A 16,848-nucleotide genomic window follows, 5' to 3' on the forward strand; every position below is an offset into this window, starting at 1 on the left:
TTTTTCTCCCTTTTTCTTTTTTCCCTTGTCCTTAGTCTCAGAAAGAGAAGTTGGATGGGGTAAATGTAAAGATGTGAGGCCTCTCTTCATGTGTCTTTACGTAGATCCATATGAGTTAGATGACATAGTTTGAGTAATGTATTAAAATAATCAGAGTGCGTGCATGCCTACAGTGACTGGAGTTTAATCACTAAATCTGTAATTTGTTAGGCAACTTGACGCTTTAAAAAGTATATCTGTTGATACAAGCTGACATGAGGGACACAGGCAAGGTACCTGTTAATTTTCTTACAGTCTCAAGGCTCAGACTTCTTTGTTGCTGTAATTCATGCTTTTCAGCACCTCAGGAGAAGGATGCTTTCAGTACAGACCTGTGGGCGTAGCCTTTTCTCATGAGAGTTGCACTCCTTTCAGTAAATTAAATCCTTTCATCAGTGGTTCCAGCACAATGAAATATTTTTTTTACTCCCTGTATAATTTCTTTGCGTATTCCCTGGCAGCCTCAGGCATGCCAGGAAGGTGTGACCCGAGCCACCCTTCATAAATGCTGTGAATTGCAGAAGTTGACTAGTTGCCTTCTTCCACAGGAGGAACTTGATATACGACCAAAAGTGTCATCTCTGCTTGGCAAGTTGGTCAACTACACAAATCTTACCCAAGGTGTTAAGGAACATGAAGAAGCAGAAAGTACCGATGGCTCGAAGAAAAAAGTGTCAAAAGTAAGTAAAAATTCTTTGCATGGCCAGCTGATAAATGGGATAATTCTCTATGTATTTTTTGAGGAGCTGGGATCCTTTCTATTTTATCTTATCCTCTGTCAGAAGCCACGATGCTGTTGCAAAGAAATAACTTAGAACTCTGTAGGTAACCAGATGTTAAAAAAGAATTGGGGCAGATGTTGTGCTTAAGCACTGTGTACTACAGTGCAGTTAGGTACACTTGTTATGGATTAAGATAAGGAGGATAGGCTTTTAGCGGTGAATAGAATAAACAACAAAACAACCCTCCCAGCTTTTTCCTAGTGCTGTTTTAGCTGCCCAGCAGCATCTTATACATCTCTCCAAGCCTGGTAGGTATGGCACAGGACTTGCAGGAGGCAACAACCTTCTAGAGCAGTGGCTGGAGCTCAGACTGGACACCCTGGGGCAGTTCAAGAGTTGTTCTGTTATTAGGCACTTAGCCAGTGGAATTCTGCCCCAAAGGATCAGCATTTGGAGATGGTTAGGCTGTTTGGGCTGGCCTTGTAATAACTAGGTATAAAGCGGGGTTTGGCTGATGGTAGTTAGATTTCTATCAGGAGGAATGTTTGAACTGCTGCTGTTAGTGATCTGGCAGTCCAGCAGGTTGTTTCAGTTAGTGCTAAATCCTCAAGTGGTGCGGTTGCATTTTATGACACTTGCAGGCCTGTCAGTCTGCTTGCAAATTTTGTTGAAAGAAAGTCTTCCAAAAAGCTAAGATAGCACTTGAATTCTACAGATTTTATAGTACTGCCCTATTAAAGTTTGAGCCATTTCAGAAAGAGATGGTAGTGATAATGTTGAAAACCAGCACGTTGTTCTCAGAGAAGGCATGTTGCCCCATGCAGAGCACCAGGTTCCAGCTCCCTTACGCTCCAGTTGCTTACTCTGCAAGGCTTTATGCTGGGGTTAAGAAAGTTGTTTAGTCAACACTGAACTTAAAAGTCAATTTTATTTAAGACCACTTCAGTAAGTACTGTAATATTGTTATTGATATGACATAATTGCAAGGCTGAGTGAAGGTCATCTGCATGTAGTCGCTGCATTCTGGTACTATAAGCTTACATTAAAAAAGTAACTTAAACCTTTTAATTGTGAATTTCTTTTGTGTGGCACTTGGTGTTACACTAATTGTTGAGTCTATCCAGAGTTTCTACCTTTTGAAATGTCAGCTGCATCTGTTTTAGCAAATTTTTGGTGGAGTAATGACAGGCATCAGCTGCTAATATGGTATTATTGCATAATCTAAAATAATTTTCAGCCTACTATCAGAAGCAGATTGATTATTACCTAGCAAAGATAGAATGGAGTGTGATACAGTATGTGTACTGTCTTTGTTATTTTGAGGAAGTTCTGACTGCATTTGCTGTTTGTTTCCTTCTTAATTGCATGACCAGGATACCAGGGTAAGATGCAGTCTAATCTGAAAGCTAGTCACTTACTTCCCTGTTGGAAAAAGAAAAGGGAGAATTTGGTGATGTATCTGTAGTGTAAAGTTGGTTAAAGCAAATGCATTTTATCTTTGTAAGGTAAAATGGGGCAAATAACAGGAAACTGAAAAGTTGCTTTAATACCCTGGTAAAGTAACATGTAAGCTTTGGTGTTAATATTTTTACATTTAGGAATTATTTATGTTAACACTTGCATATTCTCAAACTGTTTACTGCCATAAAAAAGGACTTTTGTCCTTGGTAAAGCTATGCTTCTATGGCAAAACAGAGTTTGGGCTTAATACCTGGATTGTTCTGAACTATGCTTTCCCATGTCCCAGAAATGTGTGTTTGCAGATTCTCAGATGTTTTTTGTATTATGGGTTGAATAACCATTCCAAAAGTGACAGTGTCATCCTGTGTTAATATCTCAGTGTTTTCTGTGTAAACACTGCAGTTTCCTTAAGCGGCTCCTTGCCTAGCATGTCTGTCTCTGGGATAAATAGCGTCAGCTGTAATACTGTAACTATAGTCTGCATTTCTTCTCTCTCTCTTGCTATGAGCTATATGAAATTTTTCTAATGAAATAGGAAAAATTTTCCTTTTTCCTGTTGAAATATGAAACATCTTGTAGAATATAAGAAGGTGGAATATTAACTTTGCTAATAATTATAACCATTAAACTAAGAAATTCAAAAGCAGTAGCTGTACAGTGCTGTGGATTGAAAGTATCCAGAAACTATGCAAATGGGATTCTTCCTCACATTTGTTTTTAATCATCTTTGAAGTATAAATCAATGTCCTGCTGATACCTTATCCTTCCCATTTAAGCATTATTAGTACAGAAGCATGAATATCGACCTCAGCCCCCTAAAAACAGAACCTTCTAAGTGCCAGCATTGTTAACTGATTCGTTGCTGAATGTTGTCCTGAGTACACTCACCAAGTACATAACCAGCCAGAATGACAAAGTGTGAAGAAGTAAGCTGACTCTCCTGATGTGTTTCTCACTGGAATTGGCATCTTGTAGATGAGAACTGGAGCAAGGGGGTGAGCAGAGTCTAGATCTGGTATTCAAAAACTGAATGAAGAAAGCAGTACTTTCAGTAAGTGAATATGTCATTCTCTCTCTGAGCAGGTAAGACAGGTCTCTCTGAATACCTTTCTGTGACATAGCACACTCCTGCCTGCTGAATCACATCCATTCATATGATAGAAAAACCTCCCAAAACCAACAAAAAAAAAACCCCACAGACACAAAGAGACAAGGCGACTGTGTGCACATAAAGTGTCTGAATCTCTGAGGGGCGGGTATCAAAAATGAGATCCCTCTCCCAAAGTTTAACCTTAGTTTAAAGCTTAAAGGTCTGGAGAATGGTGTGCTTCAGCTTGTGGAGCTTGCTGTTTTCATCATCTGCTTCCTACAGTGACTATACTAAAAGAGACCTGAATATTTACACAGGATCTGGAAAATACATTACATTACTATCCCCCTTCTAATCTCTTGGAATAATGGCTGCAGAGTTTGTGGAAGGTTCGAGAGAAGATGAGGACATTTTCAGTGCAAGATGGCTGAATATGAACGTATTACTCTGTTTCAGCATTCCCATTAAATATTTTTCGATATTCTGTTAGATACACATCAGATAAAATCAACAGTGCTCCATGTAAAGGGGTAGAAATTGGGTTGCTTTTTATCTTTTCTACATGCAATATTGTATTAAAGCACTTAATGGTTACAGTACTATAAAAAATCCCCTTCTTATCTCATGATGAAAAATGAGATTAACTCACCTTTTCATTTCTGTGCTGCTGTCTGTCCCCATGCCACAGAACACCCATAAGAGCTGTCATTGCTGATCAATGTCCTCAAGCCCTGCAGCCAAATGCTTTGATAACCCATCATGCTGGCACAATGGAAACAGTGTCCTTCAGACTCAGATCAATATTTGTATCAATTTTGTGTCTGCAGCTGGCTAGGGTGAACAGAAACATGATCTGCATCACTGAAACTGTTTTCGAGATTTTTCTGTCCCTTCCTGGTTTATCTAACCAGCGTTCTTCAAAATGTTTTTTTTATTTCCTTTATGGTGTGTGGGGTAGTGTTCTTTTTTTTTTTTTTTCATTTGGTGGTTGTTTGGTGAAGATAATACCCTTCTTATTTCAGACTCCATTCTGTTGAGACTTCAGCACTAGTTTAGTATCACTTCCTGATTCTAAGACGCTATAAAAAGGGTCAAGTCACTGCAAATTACTAGTGTTAAGTATTTCTGTGAGCAAGCTGCTTCAAGTGCTATTTGTGGATCATGATTCTTTTATACGAGTTTTTTTGATTACGCAGGGTAAGAAAATCCAGACTAAACTGTTATGCCTTAGGTACATTTAGTAATGCCGTGGTTTGGGTTTTGCCTGTGGGCGGACACTTGTGTGTGACTGTACAGCTAATGGAACTTTTGTCTTCCTCTGTGGCTGAAGCTAGCTTGTAACTTGATAGCATAAGAGGCCACTTAAGAGTGAAGGGAAGAAGATGATGAAAAGTAGAGCAGAGCTGCAGGGACCACATAGGGCAGAAGAAAGGAAAGAGCTGAGCTGAGGTAAATCCTTACACAAAGGAAACAGGAGTTGGGAGGTGTGTAAAGGACAGGCTGAACACTCACCTGCTTTAACAGTGTAAGACTGTATAGGGTATACAATAAGTGTGCTCCACTTGCTTGTCCTGCTTAGGCACAATAGGTTGGGCTGCTTTTCTTTTTCCAGATGCCAGTTTTGACAAACTCTTAGGAACTCCTTTTCCTCTGAGATACCCACACCTCTGATAAATTCACTTGCTGCGGGGTTCAGAGATGTTGGTTGTGAGGGGGAGTGACTGATGGATGAATAGTCAGATAGATGATAAAACTATGTGGAATGTGTCTTTTAGAGGCAAAGAGTACATTAAGGTGACAATGGGAAGCCCTTGTGCAAGGCAAAACCTGCCCAGTGCCTTGCAACTTAATTTAGGCCTTAGTGAATGTTTACACAGCTGAAGACACAATGTGAATCAGATGAAGGTGTTTGAATCAAAACTACCTGAACCTCCCCTTCTTGAGGAGATGGGTCCATTATAATGAAGACCCTGAGAAGATCCTCCTCCACTGTACCACTGGATCAACTCATTTAAAAATTCTTACCCTGAGCAGGGTACTCCTGTACAAGTGTCATTTCTATTCGTATCAGAAGACAACAATTCTTACTGCCCTTACACATAATCTTAGCAAAGCTGGTCAGGTTAGTTCTGTAGGGTGGCAATTTTTGTACAAATGGCTGGTGACATTTTGGGGATTATTTATTTGTAGTGTGGCATTGCAAGAGCAGAGTAATGGCTTTGGTCCCATGCTGGTAGAACTCACAGGGCAAGTCTGTTGCAAAACGTTACAATATGGTTCTGTTGTGCACTGCAGCAGGTTCACCCAAGTCAAAGTGTCTATGGGGAAAGCCTGGTTGATCAGATTTAGCTGTAGTCACACAGGAAATTCAAAACTGATTTCAAAACACTCAGTCATCAATTCCTGGCTTTTCTAACGCAGAACTGTTCAGACTGTGTTGTTGGGCACAGTGCTTCTCCATCTCTGGCAAAGCAGATTTCTAATGCAGATGAGGAGAGTTCAAGCTGTAACATGTAGTTCCAAGTTAAAGCACTACATTCCTAGGTTCCTTATTTTAACCTGGTGATCTTGCAACCATTTGATGCTTCTACGATTTTGTTTTGTATAATAAAGTATACTCTTGACATACCTAAGGTAACTAATTTTTCCCATAGTGAAGACAAGGCAAAAACAATGTTTTTTGACAGCGATTTAAAGCATAATATGCTTGTCTTAAGCACTATTGCTTTTGATTCATGATTAATTTCTCTGGAAGGGTGCATGTGACCTGTTTAGTTTTCCATTTAGTTAATGCTATGTGAAGTCAAATTTGAACAAGTGTTGTCACCTACCTTTAATACCCTTCTTATTTGGGTGATTTTTCATGGATTTCTTTAAATGCTGTCTATCTGTAATAAGGTTTGGAATTCAGTTTATTTATAGAAAAAAGTATGAAGAGGGATGAGCCATTGAGAAGTTACACTGTTCCCCCTGTGTTTCAGTGTTCTGTATAATTTTAAATGCAAAAAGGCCTCAGAGAGCAGGAGCAATGAAATGTCTTGGCAGGAAGACACAGAGGTTTCAGTCCCTGAAACTCTGCTAGTGCTAGGTGTGCCAATGCACATGGAATACTTTTGTATTCCATGAAATAAAACCCGTATCAGTGTCATTTTGATATCATTGTTTCGGATCTGACTGTCTTCTGACAGTAACTATTTGGGCAAAGGAGAATTCTACAAGATACTGTGTTGAATGCCAGTCACATGCAGTTCTGTCTACAACTAACTTGTATTTTCTCAGTCACTATCAAAAATAATTCAGAGTTTGATATTAACATTAAACATGAGAAAGGTTGCAATCATTAGTTTTGGATGAAATATATAAAATGGAAGCAAATACATTATGTATGTCTTCAGATGGCTTCCAAATCTTTTCTAGTTGTAACAGCACAAAAGTGTGTTTTCTGTGCAACTAATCTGTAAACTCTGGGGATTAGGGTAAAATCTGTTTTACTTGTGTCTGGAGCACTCAGCAGGTTTCATACTACAAACTCAGTGATTCTACAGTAAACTAAATACATGTATGTTCTGTTGTTAGTAATTTGTGTTATATGCTGAGTATAATTACTTCAAATGTGAAGATATGTTAGGGTCAGCATTTTGTTCAGGAATTTGTGGTTTTGGAGTTTGCTTCGTGTTTGGTGTCCAGGACAGTAGCACGTGTAGGTCTACCTCATGTTTCCCAGGTTTCTACCACTTGAAAAAACAGAAGTTGTAGGGGTTTTTTTTTTGTTATTATGCTTTAAATAATTGCAGTTAATAAATGGCAATGAACTTGTTTTTCAGTCACCCAGCATGGGCACCCTGATGGGGGTATATTTACCATGCATGCAGAATATCTTCGGGGTTATTCTCTTCCTTCGGCTAACCTGGATGGTGGGAATGGCTGGAGTTCTTCAGTCCTTCCTGATAGTATTACTTTGCTGCTGTTGTGTAAGTATATAGGTAAAATAATGCATGTGACGTAACCTCTGTGAAACTATTGAGAAATTTGGGGAGGCTCCATTGTAGATACATGTGTAAAGAAAAGCCAGAATTATGCTAGACACTTATGCTATGCTTATAGCCATGTGTTTCCCCTAGTATTTCTGAACTAGCAAACTGTGTCTAGTGCAGGTGCAATTTCAAAGCTAGTGTTTGTTCAGCAGATAGCTGTTTTCTGTGCCTGTCCCAGGTTATGGCTGCCTGCTTTGCTGGAATCTCAGATCTGCATATGGAGGGATACCTGCACTCTTTTGTCTTCTGTGTCTGCAGACACATGTTACTTGACCTGATAAAGCAGTGGTCATCTCTCAGGCAAAAATCTCAACAGCTTGATGGTTAAATTCCTGCTGCCTTTATTTGCTTTCATATAACGACCAGTCAAGGCAGAATAGATAGAAATATTGTATCCTATGTGCAGTGGCAGCTTTAATCTATCAAGAAATCAGTTTGTTTTAAAAATGTTGTTGACACAATTGCTTCCTTTTCCTTGTTTTCCCCAGACTATGCTGACTACCATATCAATGAGTGCTATTGCCACAAATGGTGTTGTTCCAGGTAACTATAGTTAGCAAACCTCTCATTTGTGTTTAAAAAATAAAAAGTTCCTATAAGCTGTTAGTATGGTTTTATTTCAGAGAAATTTGCTAAAGCCAGGATAAAAAGCCTGAATTCATATCTAGTATTTCTTCTTCTTATCAATAAGGCTAAAGATTAATTTATTTGGTCTTTAGTTACCCCTGTGCTAAGAGAAAGGTATTGGAATTGACCCCAACCTCCCCAAAGCAGATATACAGTGTATGATTTTGTTGTATTCTTGTGAATATTTTATATTTTATAGCAATAAATCAATGATAATTTTACTCTCACTTTTCTTGTTTCATAGCTGGTGGCTCCTACTTCATGATATCTAGGTCATTGGGCCCAGAGTTTGGTGGAGCTGTAGGGCTATGCTTTTATCTGGGAACAACCTTTGCAGGAGCCATGTATATCCTTGGTGCCATTGAGATTTTATTGGTGAGTAGTACTGGAGTAGTCCTCCTTTTAAGACAAATAGTATATAGAAAATGCCCCAGTATTCTTGTCCCATGTTTGTAAACGCATTTCTGGGTAGAGATCAGAAGATCTCCAGTTTCTTGGTGTCTAATTCTGTACTGCTACTGCTTCCTTTTGGATGCTGTGTGTTCTGTGGGTATCCAGAATGGAAGCTCTTCTAAAAATATAGATGGAAGTAGGAATGAATCAGACACACGTGCATCACTGATAAAGTTGGCTCAGTTGTACAACGGAAATAGAATGGGCCATTATCCCTTGACTTTTTGTATAAACTGAAGGTTTCTGGTGAAAAGCATGTTGCATGAAGAGCATGTTGCAAACCGGGAAGTGATTTACATTTACAGTATAGGTACAAGATCACTACAGTAATATAGAGGTCTATTCCCATGTTCCTTCAGCTTGCTTTCTTCTTCTTTCAGACATACATTGTACCACAAGCAGCAATTTTTCATCCATCTGGTGCCCATGATGCATCCAGTGCTATGCTGAACAACATGAGGGTGTATGGCACTGTATTCCTCATCCTGATGGCAGTGGTGGTCTTTGTGGGCGTGAAATATGTAAACAAGTTTGCTTCCCTCTTCTTGGCCTGTGTAGTAATATCTATACTGTCCATTTATGCTGGAGCTATCAAGTCCATCTTTGATCCACCTGAATTTCCGTGAGTAGTATTTCTGGATGGGGGTATAAGTTTGCCTGCAGGTCTGGAATGTGGGGTTCAGTGGAAGTTACTTAAAACTTGTGCCTCATACCTTTTTTGTGAATTACTTCTGATTTTTTTAGCTGTATATAGTGACAGTGGTCATCTTTTTCATGCAGAGCTCATGGAATAGATGTTTTGTAGGCTAAAATGAATGCGTGTTTACATTCTTTTAACTGTTTTGGTAGAAAGAAGTCTCGTGGTGGGTAATCAGACTGATGGAGGCTGACATTTCTCCGCTTCCTGTGAAGACAATCCAGTACCTTAGCCTGTGGCTGTTGAGTTACATTTTAGCAAGAATTTTGCATGGTTGTTTATGGCAGGCAGTAGGAAGCAGTTTGGCAGGTCTGTTTGGCACAGGCAGTCAGACATGATATGCTGCCTTCGTGGTTGGAAACTGTGGTGGTGAGATGTGGCTGCTTGCTGAGAAATTGGGTATCTCTTAGGGAAGTGTGATGGTGGGCCTGTGCTGAGGTTCCAGCAAAACTTCCTCTTGGTCTGGAAGCAGATTATTCTGCTGTGTTAGCAGTCCTGCTCTGAACACAGCACGTGCTTCTTGGCATGTTGGCAGTTAAACATGTAATACAATTTCTTAAACTCAGAGTAGTAATGTGGATATTTGTGTTTTACCAGAAAGGCAGTGTTTCCTGATACTGCTGACAAGAGATGAATGGAATGGAAATAGAGAAGTCGAGTCTGTGTAATTATTCACATCTTAAAATGTTGTGACCATAACTAAGTATTTGCAACACTCAAGGGCTCCCTTTAGGTATTATGGGCCTGTTGATTATAATGTTTTACAACATTGGTAGGTTTACAGCAGTAAAAATAAAACAATGTCTCTACCTCCCCCTTATTATCTCTTGGATTGTTCTTGAATGTCCTCCCTATTTTTCTTTCTTGGGCTGTATTTCTTTTTCTGGAGAAACTAGCACAACTTCTGTTTACTCACTGAAGTAACTAGACATTGTACTTATTTTTAATTCTGGAGGGGAAAGCTTGTTTGAAGTTACAGTTCACAGTCCTGCAAACCCCACAGAAATAGCTCTGTCTCTTCAATTTTCCTGGCTTTATTGATTGGTAAGATCTGTGAAACAATTACACTTATTAAAATGAAAGAAACAATTATTTATGTTTTCTTTTCTGGTTGGTGTTTCCTGGCACTGGGAAGAGAAGTTGAATGAACTTTGAGTGGCAGCAAGCTGTTAGTTATATCACCCAAGCTGTTAGGTTTTATCACCATGTCTTGTGGAACCATCTTTGGAGAGCTGGATTAAAATTTTTCAGTGCTGGAACAAACCATGTTTGTGGTGAGGTGAAGCACAACAGGCACTGGAGGATTTTAGGAATTATGTGCTGTATCTTCCAACAAGAAGAACCTTTGCTTATTGTGATTGAAATGCACATTCCTATGTCTGAAGCTAAAATGTCAGGTCATTTGAATGCTACTCTACAGAAACCGGGAAAATGTGATTTCTAATGTCTTTAGATTTTCCATATATCTAGGAATTTGAATCCTACTATTCACAGCTTTTCCACTCCAGTAGTTCTGTTTAACAGCGGGGGTGGGGGGTGGGGGTGGAAGGGAAGCATGTGTGTGGGGTGTGGAGGGGAGGGAAAGTGACCTAATCTTTCCCTTTCATTGTTTAAAGTAAATTTACCACATTCAATAAATCACACTGATTTAGCTTTTTATTCCTCTTCCAAAATACTTGGGTAAGTGGCATTATACTTCTGACCCTTAAAGGAAACAGTTACACAGTCTTTGTCCTGCTACTACCATCTTTTTGAAGCTGCTGTACTTAGCAGACTAGAAACACTTGAGGTTTCCACAGTATGAACGAAGAATTGTGTGAAGGGTGGATTTCATTTTCCTGGTACATGTAGTAACACTGGTTTCCATGCTTTCCTTCCAGCATTTGCATGCTGGGCAACAGGACATTGTCAAGAGACCAGTTTGATGTTTGTGCCAAAACCGTAGTGAAGGATAACATTACTGTGGCCTCTAAGCTCTGGGAGCTGTTCTGCCATAGTACAAACTTAACCACGGAGAACTGTGATGAATATTTTCTAATGAACAATGTATCAGAGATAACAGGAATTCCAGGAGCTGCTAGTGGCATTTTGAAAGGTATGATAGAATATTTCTTTACCCTCTTAAGGAGGAGGCATGCTGAGTAGTTGAAATGGGTTGAACTCTGTTCCCAGCTGTTTAAGTAAGAGATTGAAGAAATGTGATTACAGTGAAGAAAATTATCTTCGATAAAGAAAGCCAGTCTTATTATCTTTAAAAAGAGTACATGGCACTTTTTTCCAGATACAGTACTTGTCTGCTGTGAAATTGATTAAGTTTGCCTTCTGCATCTCATAATTTCAGAAGTGATTATGAGATAGACTAACATGTAATTGGTAAAGTTTTTCCGAACTCTGTGTAGCTGTAACTCTCAATTTTAGACAAGTTAAGATTATGTCCTGAAAGATGAGAGTATTTGTACACCAGTAATGTAATTCCTGCTGCTGAATTTATCATTTGAAAGTGTTCATTACTGACATGAACTTCAGAGAGCAGTTGCTTTCTGCAGGTGCTGAATGCCTAAGGTTCCCCTTTTCACAGGAACCAGTAGTCTAGTTTCTAAAGCGGAGTTCGTGAATTTTCAAAGGCCAACCATGTAATTCTGTAATTCTTTTCACTGTCTAAAGAGCAAATCTGTTTATATCTAGAAAGCTGGTCATTATTGCTTTGGATTCTCTGATCCGTGGTGGGTATGGTTCATTAAAAATATTCAGTATATTTCTTGGGATTAAAATAGTTATGAAGCTAAAAGAATGTTACATCTAGTAATATTAAAGGATAAAAAGTGCTTACGCTTTTCTAGGGCATTCATACATATGTATTGGTTTTGTTACAGACTCCCTTGAAAGCATGCAAAATAAATTTTGACATATCTTTTCTTTGTGTTGATCACTGAATTGCATTTGTAATGCTCAGTTGTAGACCATTATACTGAGAACAGGTTTGAACTGAACCATGCTTTTCTTTTCTGCGGTGTGGTGATAACACTGAAGACAACTTATGGAGCAACTACTTGGAGAAAGGAGAGATACTGGAGAAAGCACATCACCCGTCTGTGGATGTGGCAGGCCAGAAGAGCAACCTCCATCTGTATGTGCTTTCAGACATAGCTACTTCATTCATGGTGCTGGTTGGCATCTTCTTCCCTTCAGTGACCGGTGAGAATGCTGGGATGAGAGGGCATCACGGGGCTGTGAGCTTTCTTTTCCATGATCTTACGTTCAAAACATATTTTCAGGTATCATGGCTGGTTCAAACAGGTCAGGGGACCTCAAAGATGCACAGAAGTCCATTCCTGTTGGAACAATTCTTGCTATTGTCACCACATCACTAGTCTGTATCCTTTTAAAATTAGTCCTGGCATGTTGTGAGTGACTCAGGTGAATGACTGTGTATCCCTTTTGTGAACTGCCTTCAGGTGGCTAAATTATCAGATTGGACACTGGGGATTAAAAAACAACAGTCCTTGAGCTGAAAGCCTTAGAATTATTATCATGCTGCTTTCCATTCCCACAGTTTGCATTGGGGTAATTGTTTTCTTCTTTTGCCCTTGTATTGCTTTGATTTGCTATGCAGTGATCTATGGCTTTCTAGGCTGGGGGAATACAGGTATATATTTTGTTAGGATACAGTGGGCCATTAAGATGGGGAACGTAAGAGATCATAAATTTCAGGTCCTTTAAAAAACAAACAAAAGCCTTTCAGGTTCAGTGATGTTAAGGAGTATAGGCTTTCTTGAACATTTTAGGGCAAGATAAACTGGAGTTAAGAGATTAGACTAGATGTTTCCCAAGTGGAGGGGGGGGGGGGGAGTCAGCAGGAAGATTCATGAATTTCTGTATTTATTTTGAAGTTGGTGAAACAAGATTGTCTTAGATTGTCAGTTTGTAAGACTGTATTATCTCTCCCTGCCTCAATTTTTAACACATTGATCTGATTTAATGCTAGTCCATGATTCTTAGGTACATCCCGGCTGGCACGCCTGGACGTGTTACAAGTGGTCTGCTCAGTAGTGAGCTCCATGAAGCAGTGAATAACTCATTGTTTCCTGCTTGTTGCCACTGAGGCTAGAACACCTAATCTGCAGAATATGAGGATGTTCTTCATACCAGATTGCTAGGTTCAGAGGAACAGCGTTGCACTTGAAATTCAGGGCTTAGGACTGCAGGAGCTTTGCTCAGGAAAGACTATCTTAATCTCTTCTCTCCTGCTAGAGAAAAGATGAAGCTAACGTCTTTCAGCTTCATGTAGCTGTTGGTGTCATGGTAAACCAGATATAATTTATCATATTACAATTTATTAACATAGGAGAATAAAAAATGGGGGGGGGGGATGGGGGACGGGGGACACGACACAAAAGGCGGTTAATATGAGCAAGGACTTTAGAACTTCTTTATATGAGCTTTCTGAATAAATCCCACCCAAAGGATACCTCACCAAGATGGGGAGTCCTGAAAATTCTGCTGTTTCAAACCTGGGTTTCACAAGAACTTAACAAGCTGTAACTCGGGATCCCAGCTTGCTTGTCCCAGCTTCTATGGAGCACAGCCTTTTCCAGATGTTCCTTTGGGAACTGACCTTATACCAGGAAGTCTGCATTTCCCATGAATGTAATCAATATTAAGGCAGGTCACAGGTGAAGTGCTTGTAGTTCAACTTCGTTCTTTTTGGTAACTCTATATGTAGGTGTTAATACGCCACCCAGTGGAAGGCTTACATGCTAACTTTTAGGCGTGATCAGCACTTACCTTTGTATTACCTTTTATATTTTACAATTGCATTTCAGGGGTAGAGTTTACGAATTAACTATTCATGTAAACTTAAATTGCAAGGTGAAAAGCTTTACTGTGATGCCAGATCCAAAACCTGAGATATTGTGTACTCACCAGTACAGCAGTACTCAGCAGTGATGCATATTAATAACAAACACAATATTCAAAGACTATTGGTGATGTGAATGCCATCAGAGACCACAAAACAAGAAAGTGCAAGGTAGTGGTTTTCTGTGTGTCCAAAATCAAACACAGGAGAAGGATGAAGAAAAGAAAGACACTTTAATAAGTTTCTGTTTTATACTAACAGATTAAATCAATATTTACATATCAAAATATTTCTTCTGGAGTTATCTTTTTTACTGTAACATTTAACACAATTTAAAAAAAAATTTAAAATAACAACTTTACCGCTTTAATGTTAGAAGGTATGTATGAGCAGTGAGACATTAATTTACTCACCACCTTTACATTCTACTAAAGGAGATGATGTGGTGCAAATGCACATTTTGAACTTTCCACAATACTTCCTATGGTTGCTTTTATTTGCCATGTCTAAATAAATCCTATTTCCTTAACACAATCTCTACTCAAGACTTCAGTTGCGTATTATTGTTTGGAGCCTGCATAGAAGGAGTAGTCCTGAGAGATAAGTAAGTTTTACTGCTTTCCTGCTCTCCTTTCTTCTTTTTTTGCAGAAAAGGTGCGTTTTTCCCCATTTTAGGCCCCTCCCACTTCTAGATGCCTTCTAACCCATGTTTCCCTGTAAATTGTAAACAGTGTTTTGGGAATCTGCTTGTATTCAATTTGATATTTTCTAGCATGGCTCCTTCAGATTTTCTGTCCTGTGTCTTAATTCCTTCATTTTTAGTGAAAGTGGAAAATTATGTGATCAGAGTTTTACGATACATAATAAAAAAAGTTTTCAGATTGTTGAAAAATCAAACTGCAGACACTTCCTACCTGTGTATCAAAAGTAACTCCTATTGTTTACTGCTTTCTATATTTTCTAATGAAGAATATATGTAATATTTAAATGACATATTAAAACAGACCCCCCAAAATGAATGCAAGTGTCAAAATGTCTTGCTATTTCTCTCTGCAGGTATGGCGATGCGGTGAACAGGAACCTGGTGGTGGGCACCCTTTCGTGGCCCTCACCATGGGTCATTGTGATAGGATCCTTCTTCTCTACCTGTGGAGCAGGCTTGCAGAGCCTCACTGGAGCTCCTCGGCTGCTGCAAGCCATAGCAAAGGACAACATCATTCCTTTCCTCTGGGTTCGTACAGCTTAAAAAACACTGCCACCACCAGAGCCATTCTGTACCTAGTAACTAACCAGCTATTTGACTTCATGCTCTTGGAAGTCAGATTTAGTTTCCCTAATTTACCCAGCACTGAAGTAAAGGCCAGTATTTTTTGGTTGAATACTTTTTTTTTCTTTTGTTAAGAACTAGTAATATTTTTAAAGGAGTTTGAATAGACATATATAATAATTTTATGAAAAAAATTAACATCTAATTCAGTGAAGCACAGGAAGTCTTTATAATGTGACTTGTTGCTCGAGAATCAGAAGTATGTGGGAAAATTACTATTTTTTTCTAAAATGTAATTTTCTTTTTTTTTTTTTTCATTATAACCATATGCAGTACTTGGAAGATACATTTAATGTTTCTGTTTCTTCAGGTTTTTGGTCATGGAAAAGCAAATGGTGAACCGACATGGGCTCTTTTGTTAACAGCACTGATTGCAGAGCTAGGAATCCTTATTGCTTCACTTGATATGGTGGCTCCAATTCTCTCAATGTAAGAAACAGGCAGGTTGCTACTTAAGGGGGTAAGAGTGGTACTCTTGAGTTTTGCTAATTTGATTGTCCTTCAGAACCATATTCTGGAACCTGAGTTCCACTTTTATTATTTCTGTGAATTCTCTAACTTCAGGCTTTATATATAAATCTACTTGTTTCTGCTCTGGAGTATTATGTGAATAAACACGTCTCATATAATGTTATTTTGTTAGTGAAAATGTAATTTTTATAACAGAACAAAAATAGCATTAATGTTGTGGATAGATCTAACTTGTTTTGACTACTGTATACTGATAATTCAGGCTACTAAAAATCAGAGAGATAAGCACACATAACAGGGCAGCTGTATTTTGACTGTAAATCATTCATATAATTATTATATGTGGCAGAATCTGTAAATGTGAGTGCTAAAAGGTTTTGCCATTTTTTGCTCCTGCAGGTTTTTCTTGATGTGTTACCTCTTTGTTAATCTAGCATGTGCAGTACAAACACTTCTTCGAACTCCAAACTGGCGGCCTCGATTTAAATACTACCACTGGTAAGCAAAAGGTTGGCACAGCACACTCAATGCCTAGTCTGTAAGCTGCAGTGGAGGTTTCAGAAGAACTCTCTCCATGAGGGTTGTGGGCATCTTTTATTGTTTTAGATATCAGCTCTAGAAAAGAGTAGACATACTCTAGATTCATTTGTAATAAAGCAGAGCAAGGTATCTAATGGCATAAGAGTTTAATTTCAGCAAGACACTTAAAAACTACTGGGGACTGGGGAGATTCCTTGGAAGCTTTACTTCTACTGCTGATTCAGAACAGACAATTTAAAATAAGCAAAGGAATAATTGACTTGTTTTTAAGCTTTTGTACACTACTTCTTACTGGCATCTTTGTCTTCTGTTTTAGGGCACTCTCATTTTTAGGCATGAGTATTTGCCTAGCACTGATGTTCATTTCATCTTGGTATTATGCTTTGGTAGCTATGCTTATTGCAGGCATGATTTACAAGTACATTGAATACCAAGGGTAAGTATTGACTGGATAGAAAAGGGCAAGAAGGAGACTGGGTCAATTTTTTAATGAATTATCTCTGGCTTTCACATTTGGAGAAGGATTTCT

The 16,848-nt window shown here is 38.8% G+C and overlaps 1 protein-coding gene across 8 annotated transcripts in view; it reads left to right on the forward strand.

The window, feature by feature from the left end:
- The window catches only part of SLC12A4 (solute carrier family 12 member 4), a 50,139-nt gene that overhangs the window by 23,212 nt on the left and 10,079 nt on the right, over positions 1-16,848 (forward strand). For 6 of the 8 annotated variants that reach the window (XM_061344103.1, XM_061344104.1, XM_061344106.1 and 3 more), the window contains 13 exons: positions 588-719; positions 7,137-7,283; positions 7,835-7,889; positions 8,218-8,348; positions 8,807-9,048; positions 11,004-11,218; positions 12,154-12,318; positions 12,399-12,497; positions 14,528-14,585; positions 15,038-15,212; positions 15,619-15,737; positions 16,179-16,277; positions 16,636-16,755. In XM_061344103.1, coding sequence (XP_061200087.1) covers positions 588-719; positions 7,137-7,283; positions 7,835-7,889; positions 8,218-8,348; positions 8,807-9,048; positions 11,004-11,218; positions 12,154-12,318; positions 12,399-12,497; positions 14,528-14,585; positions 15,038-15,212; positions 15,619-15,737; positions 16,179-16,277; positions 16,636-16,755 — 1,757 coding nt within the window. Of the gene's footprint in view, positions 1-587; positions 720-4,305; positions 4,762-7,136; positions 7,284-7,834; positions 7,890-8,217; positions 8,349-8,806; positions 9,049-11,003; positions 11,219-12,153; positions 12,319-12,398; positions 12,498-14,527; positions 14,586-15,037; positions 15,213-15,618; positions 15,738-16,178; positions 16,278-16,635; positions 16,756-16,848 lie in introns of those variants that run through there. The other 2 variants (XM_061344110.1, XM_061344109.1) reach the window with 2 other exon arrangements.

Source organism: Neopsephotus bourkii, unplaced genomic scaffold, assembly GCF_033783945.1.
Source record: "Neopsephotus bourkii isolate Nb327-2 ecotype Australia unplaced genomic scaffold, CSIRO-AGI_Nbou_v1 NB_1863, whole genome shotgun sequence".
Classification (NCBI taxonomy): Eukaryota; Metazoa; Chordata; class Aves; order Psittaciformes; family Psittacidae; genus Neopsephotus; species Neopsephotus bourkii.